Source organism: Neopelma chrysocephalum, unplaced genomic scaffold (genome assembly GCF_003984885.1).
Source record: "Neopelma chrysocephalum unplaced genomic scaffold, ASM398488v2 Primary Assembly neopelma1_95665, whole genome shotgun sequence".
NCBI lineage: Eukaryota > Metazoa > Chordata > Aves > Passeriformes > Pipridae > Neopelma > Neopelma chrysocephalum.
In genome coordinates, this window is record NW_020924329.1 from 2,607 (window position 1) to 11,760 (window position 9,154).

The 9,154-nt window shown below is 48.5% G+C and overlaps 1 protein-coding gene across 2 annotated transcripts; it reads left to right on the plus strand.

Moving 5' to 3' along the window:
* Positions 1–2,312: 2,312 nt before the first annotated feature.
* Positions 2,313–8,742, plus strand: TXNL1 (thioredoxin like 1). 2 transcript variants are annotated; one of them, XM_027708145.1, is made up of 9 exons: positions 2,313–2,486; positions 3,602–3,698; positions 4,146–4,319; positions 4,747–4,869; positions 5,128–5,197; positions 5,516–5,688; positions 6,101–6,205; positions 7,214–7,261; positions 8,573–8,742. In XM_027708145.1, exons 1-8 carry the CDS (start codon positions 2,389–2,391, stop codon positions 7,238–7,240), a joined length of 867 nt encoding a protein of 288 aa, XP_027563946.1. In that variant the 5' UTR covers positions 2,313–2,388; the 3' UTR covers positions 7,241–7,261; positions 8,573–8,742. The 2 variants fall into 2 exon arrangements, with proteins under 2 accessions (XP_027563946.1, XP_027563945.1); XM_027708144.1 differs by lacking the exon at positions 7,214–7,261.
* The last annotated feature ends 412 nt before the right edge of the window (positions 8,743–9,154 follow it).

A 9,154-nucleotide genomic window follows, 5' to 3' on the forward strand; every position in this document is an offset into this window, starting at 1 on the left:
TGCCAGTGTCCCAGACTGCTCCGGGGATCTGAGGAGCTTTGCACAAGTGGAACACGCTCCAGAACAGACCTGACTTTAGGTTTGCTCTTTGTGTTCCAATCCAGCACACAAGAACTCCAGCAGGAGAGCTGGCCCTTGACCCGTGGGACCCTGAAAGTCCATCTTACCATAGGCTGGAGGAAAATCCCAGTTGAACAAGTCCCTCGTGCCTGCAGATGCCTGGGGATCCTTTCCATCCACCTCGTGCTCTCCCAGCAGGAGAAAGGGTGACCTCAGGGACACGGTGGCACTCGACATCCTGCTGAGAGAGCAAGGAAACCTTTATCATAAAGGTGAGTTGGAATCTAAAACTTCCTTTCCTGGGAGCTTTGTGAAACCTGCAGACAAGGGGGGGAAATTTGCATCTCCTTTGGGGCAGGTGTCAACAGAGGCCAACAGAGCTTTGGCCTTTTTCACACAACTGTGCCCTTTTGGGCTCCCTGGCAGCTCAAGTGGCACCAGAACCCCCTTCCTGCACACACACGCACCCACACACCTTTTCTCCAGCCCACACGTGGCCAACATTTCCTCACCCTGCACATCCCAAGGGGACTATTTTTGCTGGAGAGCACAGCAACCCCTCTGTCCTTGCAAACTGCCTCCCTGCAAAAAGGGAACCGGTTCCCCTGGACATTTCTCCAACACTCAAGGGCTTTGGAAGCTGCTCTCGTGGCACCAAACCTGCTTGGCACAACTTGCCACACTCCAGCTGCTCTTCCCAAACACTTTTATTGCCATTAAATAAGGAATTAACATCAGGATACTGGTGTACACAAAAATAATCTGCCCCCAAAATACTGCAAAATAGCATTAAGTAGTATAAACCAGCTATGAATGGGCTCTTTATGCATTTTATAAAAATCTAATTATTCTAAATTTAATTAGAAATTATACTTTCTATTTACCACTCGGGCACAGAGAAAAAGGACTAATGGGGGGAAGACAATTAAAACACTTCCCTGGATATGCAGGAGGTTCCAAAGCAAGGCAGAGGACGAGATAATAATAATCTGGGACTCCAAACTGCAGTTAATTGACCCCTTGGAAGCTGCTCCCAGGTTTTCCTGGTGCTTCACGTGATGACACATCAAACCCACAAAGGCTTTTCCTGTTTCAAACTGTCAGGAAGGACAGTTATCCCAAGCAGTATAGATATATTTTTATATTCCATATATATAGATATTCCATATATATAATATATATATTCCATATATCTATATATTCAATATATAGATATTCCATATATATAATATATATATTTTCCATATATATAGATATTCCATATATATATAAATTCCATATATATATATTCCATATATATGAAAATTCCATATATATACATATATTCCATATATATATACATATATTCCATATATATATATATATATTCCATATATATATATATTCCCGGTATCCCCGTGTCCCGGCACCGCCCGGTCCCGCAGATCCCCCGGCCCGCGGCGGACCCCGCAGCATCCCCGCCGGGGGCTCGCCCGGCCGCTCCCGCTGTGCCCGCCTCGTTCCATCCCGCTGTCCCGCTCTCACCGGCTCCCTGATCCTTGTCCGGGACGCATCGCCGGAAAACGCAGCCGCCGGGTCACCATGGGAACCGCCGGGTCACCATGGGAACCGCCGGGCCGCCCTCAGCGTTCCCAGGGAGCGGGGAATGGCGGCGGCGGCATCGCCCGCCCTCTCTGCCCTGCCCCAAGATGGCGGCACCGCCCCTACCCAACATGGCGGACAATGGCGTCTTCCGCCCCTCTCTGCCCTGCCCCAAGATGGCGGCACCGCCCCTACCCAACATGGCGGACAATGGCGTCTTCCGCCCCTCTCTGCCCGCTATCCCCCTCTCACCGGCTCCCTGATCCTTGTCCGGGACGCATCGCCGCGAAGCGCAGCCGCCGAGCCACCATGGGAACCGCCGGGCCATCATGGGAACCGCCGGGCCCCCCTCAGCGCTCCCAGGGAGCGGGGAATGGCGGCGGCGGTATCGCCCGCCCCTCTCTGCCCTGCCGGAAAATGGCGGCGCTGCCGCCCCAACCCAACATGGCGGACAATGGCGTCTTCCGCCCCTCTCTTCCCTGCCCCAAGATGGCGGCACCGCCCCTACCCAACATGGCGGACAATGGCGTCTTCCGCATCTCTCTGCCCTGCCCGAAAATGGCGGCGCTGCCGCCCCGGCCCGCCCCAAGATGGCGATGGCGGGCGGCGGGCGGGCGGAGCGGCCGCGCCTGCGCCCGTGTCCGTGCCAGCCCAGCGCCAGCGGTGCATGCCGGGCGCCCTGCCCGCCGTGACGCTGCACATCGCACCCGGTGTCGCCGCCGGGGCCGCACCGCCGCCGGGGCCGCTATGGCGGGCGTGAAGGTGATCGCGAACGACACCGAGTTCCAGCCCGAGCTGAGCGCCGCCGGCTCCCGCCTGGCCGTGGTGAAGTTCACCATGAGGGGGTGAGTGGGGGCGGCCCCGCGCTCCCGCCGCGCTCCGCAGAGCCCGTGTTGGTGTTATTTATTGCCGGTACCCGGCCCTGTGTGACACACGGGTGTGGGCACAGCGGCAGCGCCGCGGTTCCTATTCCTGCATTAAACCCCCTTTTCCCGCCGAGCCCGCGGGTCCGGGAGGGGATCGGGCGCTGCTTTAAACCCCGTCCCGGGCCGGGGAGCTGCTGTGAGCAATGAAACATCCCAAACTTCTCCAAACATCCTCTGCCCTCCCAAAGTTCGCTGTATCCCCGCGCTGTTGGCCCGGGAAAGGGGGAGATTCCTCCCCTCCTCGGCGGGATCTGGGTGAATTCGTGACCCAAGAAACCTGAATTATTCACGTTAATCTGTGAATGGTGATGATCTCGGGGGGTTTGGGGCTTCAGGGCGCACCTCGGTATTGTCCAGTTGCTGCTGCTGAATTCTGGTTTTTTTTAGCTAATTTTCTACTTTTTTTGGGGGGGGGGTGATTTTAATTTCTTTTTTCCCAGTGAGAATATCCCTTTGCAGGAATAATTGCAGCTGGACATTTACCACACTTTTGCTGGCACGGAATAATTACAAATGACATATTTTCAGCCGAGGTGATGGAGTTAAATCAGCAGAAAGCAGGGCCATGTTAATAACAATGTCACCAGTTATTCCCGTAAATTAATGTGGGGATAAATGAGATTTATTGTTGTAAGAATTTTATGATCCCTGAAGCTTTGATACATTATCACCATTAAATATTTAAGTCCTATGTAAATGCTGTTTTTCCATGGGATGTGATGGGGAGTAATGATACGATTTTTCTGTTAAAAGTGGGTTTTTCTGCTTTTGCCCTCCTTCATGTCACTTCACTGAGCAGTTAAAAATGCTGCAGTTAAGTTGCAGATATGAGTGAGTATTAATGAATAGGTGAAGCCCCTCACGTGACATGGAAGCTGGGAATTAACTCCTCATCCTTAATTGTATCAGCAGCTGGCAGCCAGGTAGGGAGGTTATTTTTGCACCAGGAAGAGCAGGAATGTGCTGATTCCGTTTGGGGCAGGCACTGAAAAAGAAAATGAAAGTGGAATTAAGTGCAAGTGTTGTTTTCACAGATGTGGCCCTTGCTTAAGGATAGCTCCAGCCTTCAATGCCCTGAGTAACAAATACCCCCAGGCAACGTTCTTGGAGGTGGATGTGCATCAGTGCCAGGTTGGTATGAAAAAAAACCACTTTCAGTTGGAAGATAAAGAGCAAGAGACTGGGGAATCTGAAGGCAAACCCTTCAAGCTGGATGCTAAGAGGGCTGTCCTTTGGCTGTTGCCATGTTTGGGGCATCACAAATAACCATAATGTGAAATTCTCCCAAGTCAGGAGAACAAACCCCCTGCTTAGCAAAGTTTTCTTGCAGTGCTGCCCTTCATTTAAGCAGTGTACAGAGAGGTTATCAGTTCCTGCTGCCTGTATTATTAAGATAATACTTTAGAAATAGGATCTAGCACCAGTGGGACTTAAAAGGAGCCTTTCCAGCCGAATATTGGTGTAATTATTGAGGGGGAAAAAGCAAAAATGCCACAGATCAATATTATGAGTGGGACCAGTGGTGACTGACTTGAGGGTCATTCAGACAATGAATGGGGACTGGTTTCTGCCTCCCAGGGCACAGCTGCCACCAACAACATCTCAGCAACCCCCACGTTCCTGTTCTTCCGGAACAAGGTGCGGATCGACCAATACCAGGGAGCAGATGCCGTGGGCTTGGAGGACAAAATCAAACAGCACCTGGAGAACGACCCTGGGAACAGCGAGGACACAGACATCCCCAAAGGATACGTGTGTATCTCACAGGGCTTTTGGTGGAATGCCTGGATACCAAAAAAATCTTCCCTTTTTAAACACACTCCAAGTCAAATAATAGGATTTTAGGCAAAGCTGTCTCAGAAAATCACTTATCTGGGCTTCCTTTTCCAGAAAAAAATTAAATATTGGCAGGCACACGTTTAATAAGCGTGAAAAATCTCCTTAGTCATTAAAATGATTAATTTACTGTTTATCATAAAGTTTTCCCTGCTTTTCTCACCCATCCCAACCTGCCTCCCTCCAAACATTTTTTTTAAAAAGTGTAAAAGCGTCTCATATTTTATTTTTCTAACGTTTGCCAAAGGGCAGTAAAAGTGTTCACTTTAGGTTTCAAAGAACAACAAAGGTGACAAGGGTATAAAATACATCAAATAAAAAATAGTTTATGACCTGTTCCCAGATGGATCTGCTGCCCTTCATCAACAAGGCCGGGTGCGAGTGTCTCAACGAGAGCGACGAGCACGGCTTCGAGAACTGCCTGCGCAAGGACCCCTCCTACCTGGAGTCCGACTGCGACGAGCAGGTCTGGCACGGGGGGCAGCCACAGGCAGGCAGGGGGGCCAGGGTCGTCCTAGGATTGCAGCAGAAAAATCAGGATACAAAGCGAAAAAATTCCAGTCGGAAAAGCGTTCGCTGATATTTAAAGGGCCAAAATGTAGAGGGAAGTGACCACAGAGTTTCACTCCAAAGCTCCCTTATCCCTGTTTTGTGTGCTAAGTGGGTTTTTAAGTGAAGAAAACAGTGTTTAATGCTGGAGTTTTTGTTCTGTCTCCCTCCACAGCTGCTCATCACTGTAGCTTTCAGTCAGCCTGTCAAGCTTTACTCTATGAAACTTCAGGGGCCAGACAACGGTGAGTGGAGGGTCTGGGTGTTGGGTGGGGTGCAAATATAAGGAATTGTTATACTTCTATATGCAAGTATAATTACTATGGTTATATACAGAAATGGAAGTGTTTCTTAATGTTTGATACACAAACAAAAGTATTAATGTTTGATGCACTGCAGAGAGACTCTTGGATTTAATCCGAGGATTAAGGTGAGAGCAACTGAGAGACGATCCTTTTTTATAGTAGCTCAGTTTACATCATGAAATCACGTAAAATTCATAATTAGGTGTAATTTTGGGATGTAACACCCAAATGGAATCCCACCCCTCTCCTTTAACCCAGGGCAAGGGCCCAAATACATCAAGATCTTCATCAACCTGCCGCGCTCGATGGACTTCGAGGAGGCGGAGCGCAGCGAGCCCACCCAGGCCCTGGAGCTGGGCCCCGAGGACATCAGGGAGGATGGCATCATCCAGCTCCGCTATGTCAAGTTCCAGAACGTCAACAGTGTCACTGTGAGTGCCCTGCCCTGCCCTGGGGGCTCCTCAGTGTGCTGGACCCTCAGGGGGAACCCCCCGGGTGACTCGGGGCTGCACAGACATCACTGATGGTGAAGGGCATCCCAGGGAAGGCTGGGCTGGGGCTTCTCACAGTCTGCTCTGGCTTCCTCATTGTGGCCTCGGGGGGGAAGTGGAAGCTGGGAAAATCCCAGCTGGGTGGGGTTTTAACAGGCTGCCAGGAAGGCACCAGCATTCTATATGTAATTATTTAAATTAGGGGGACAGGAGCTCCTCTGAGTGTTAGAGACCTTTATAGTTGGGACAAAAGTGTTAATCTGGGTAATTTTCTCGAGCACCTCATGCTTTATGTATTAAGTGAGAGATGGAGAGCTTAACTCCTTTTTTTTTGGCTTTCTTTCCTGTTCAGTTGTTTGTCCAGTCCAATCATGGTGATGAGGAGACAACACGAATCACATATTTCACATTTATTGGCACTCCAGTGCAAGCCACAAACATGAACGACTTCAAACGAGTGAGTCCTGCTCCTAAACCCACTTTTTACAAGGTTTTGGTCACTAACTTTGTAAGAATCAGTGGTAAGAATGTATAGGTGAAAATTTGAGGGGCTGGCAAGTTCTAAACACCGACAGCAATGTTATTTTTTAACAGCTGAGACTTGTATCTTGGGTTTGGGATTCCCTTTTTTGAACCTTTTAATGTAAAGAGTCTTATTTTAAAATCAACTGCTTTAAAAATTAGCAGCCTTTGTGAAATGCTGCTGCAAACTCCTGGGGAGGTGACCAGTAACACTGAGAGCACCACAACTGATGTTACAAATAACCTTTCAGAAGGTTAGAGCACTAACACCAACCTGGCACCTACTTAATTTATAACAGCAACATTTGACCTTAACATAAAACTGAATTTCTTTGCAGGTAATAAGTTAATAAATAGGTTTAACAAGCTTTGCTGCCTTTCACTGCAGCTCAAAGTCATTAAAAAGTTGTTCTAATGGACTAAAATTAACTTAATTCAGATTGCAGACCTTCCCCCTTCTCCCCAAACTATGAATCTTTGTGATCTTCTCATGTTTTTTGGTTTCTGTGGCTTTTGAAGTTTGAAAGGAGACAATGTGTGTGGCCACAGTCCTCCTGGAGTTGTGCTGGGCAGGCCAGGATGGGAAGGAAGTGCTCACAAACAGAGGAGCAGGGCTGGATGAGGGATGGCTGATGTGTCCCAGTCGGATCCTCATCAACACTACCCATGACATTCCTATTTTCCTTCCCAAATGTGGAGTTTGAGGAGGAGGGAAGTCTTTAGAGTGGTGGAAAAGAGGGACACCAGGCAAAAAATTGCTGTTTAAGCCCCTGGAGAGTAGTGGGAAGAGCCACAGATAAATCCTGACAGGGTGGGGGATATATTTTGCCCCCTCTGGAGTAAATTCCTTGGTTCTCCTCAGACCTGCCTGTTTGCACTGAACATTTTTACACCTTTTGCTGCTGCTTTGGTTCTTGTAACGCTCCTTCTGTTTGTTTTCCAGCTTAACTCCCCATTCCCAAAGAACTAAAAGGGCAGAAGAAATTAAAAAGTAATGATGGGATCGGTGTGGCCTGGCACTCCTTCCCTCCCTCCCTGTGCTCAGCTCCTGCCCTCCCCACAGCCCCAGCACCTCCTGCACTCCCCTCTCACCAGCTCAGCCCCTCCCTCCTCTCCCTGCTCCAAACCAGCCCTTAAACACTTCACTTGCCCCCTTTTTACCCCAAACTTGCCATTTTAAGGTCACACCAACGAGTCCTGTCCCAGATTAATTTTGTGGGGCTGGTGGAGATGCTCTGCCAAGGCTCCTTTGTAATATCTTAATGGGAATCAAACCCACCTACCTGGGGGTTTAATAAACATTTCCTGTGGGATTGTGGGCTGGGATGGGCAGAAAACGGGTGGGGTTTGAGCTGAGATGCCAAAATATCCATATCCATGTGCTGGGTTTTCCAGATAATTCACATGGGCCACTTGTCCCTCTCTGCCTCCGACTGGTATCGAACATTTCTTTGGTATTCCATACTTCCTAACACCTAATCCCTAATCTTTTAACTCTGGTTTTCCTTTCTCTTTTCCTGATTTCTTTGCCTAATCTGTGTGTGGACACAGTTTGGAAGCACAGCAGGGATAAATTTTGCTCTGTGACAAGTTTAACTGTATTTTTTTAACTGGATTAATTGACTCTATCTGATTTTGTTCTTCTTCCCCCACATTGCCAGGTTGGAATTTTCCTGCCTTGGAGCATTAGATTGAATTACTAGTTGGAAATGCCCCTGATTAGGGATTCCTTGAGGTGAAAGTGGGAGAGAGTTCCTCCCTGCTGCGGATTGACAAGGAATTAAAAAGGGGAAGGAGCAGGAAAAATGCTTCCAGTGGGTCCATGGATTCAGGACTGAGGGGGTTTGGGCTTTTTTTGGAATATCTGTGAATTCCTGGATTATTGTACGGGTTTGAGCTGCATTATAAGGTCAGTATTTTGGGGGAAGCCCGTGGAAAGGATGCCGAGGAAAGGAGCAGCCTCAAACTGAGCATCCAGGGTTTTTTTTTCCCACTTGAGTTTTCTGGAGTGTGTTAAGGTGTAATGCTTGACGTGTGACCTGGATTTTGGAGTGTTCTCTGGCAGTTCCCGTCTCCTAACTCCTCCCAAAATAGCCTTGCTGTGTTCAACACTAAACAGAAGGGTTTGTGTGTGTTTCCCATCCCTGCTAACCCCGGGAAGGGATTCCCATCCCTGCAGGTGCTCCCGTAACGCTCCTGGGTTCCCTCACTGGAACTGAGTTGCACTGGGATTTACCAGAACCAAAAGAGTCCTGCCCAGGAGCTGTGAAACATTATTCCTATTTTCTTTTCCCTCTTCCAGGTAGTTGGCAAAAAAGGAGAGAGCCACTAGGAAGCAAAGCCACTGGAAGGCCTTATCCCGGTCCAAGATTCCCCCTTTTCTCTCTGACTCCTGGATAATTGCTTGACCATAACCAGAGACTGTCAGTCTGATTTACTGCCATTTCCAATAAATCATTGCTTTGAGCTGGAGTGTGTTTCTGGTGTCCTCCTCCTCCTCCATGGATTTGTAAGTAAAGTTCCTGATTTTTGCCAAGTTGAATTTTGTAATTCCAACAGTTGTGGCTCTTTTATTCCATTGAAACTTCCTGACTCCACTGAAAAGCTCCACAGAAAACGTGTGCTCCGAGTTTCTAATGTCAAATACAAGAGAAACCTGAGTTACTCTGGATCATTACTGCCACTAAATTGAGATAATTCCTGGATAGGAGGAACTTCACCTGTTCCCATTTCCCTACCAAATCAGAGCAGAGGAAGCAGATTTAAAATCCTGACTTCCAAGGAATTCCTGAGTCTTCCAAAAGTGGTTTTTTTAAATTAGAAATTCCTGCCCTTGTTTCCCAGGCAGGCTGGGATTTAGATGTTGTTCCTGATTTATTTTATC

Coding starts and splice junctions, on each gene's coding strand:
- TXNL1 (XM_027708144.1), top strand. CDS start 2,389: ATGGCGGGCGTGAAGGTGATCGCGAACGACACCGAGTTCCAGCCCGAG. Junction 2,487..3,601: donor GTGAAGTTCACCATGAGGGG/GTGAGTGGGGGC, acceptor TTGTTTTCACAG/ATGTGGCCCTTGCTTAAGGA. Junction 4,320..4,746: donor CAGACATCCCCAAAGGATAC/GTGTGTATCTCA, acceptor ACCTGTTCCCAG/ATGGATCTGCTGCCCTTCAT.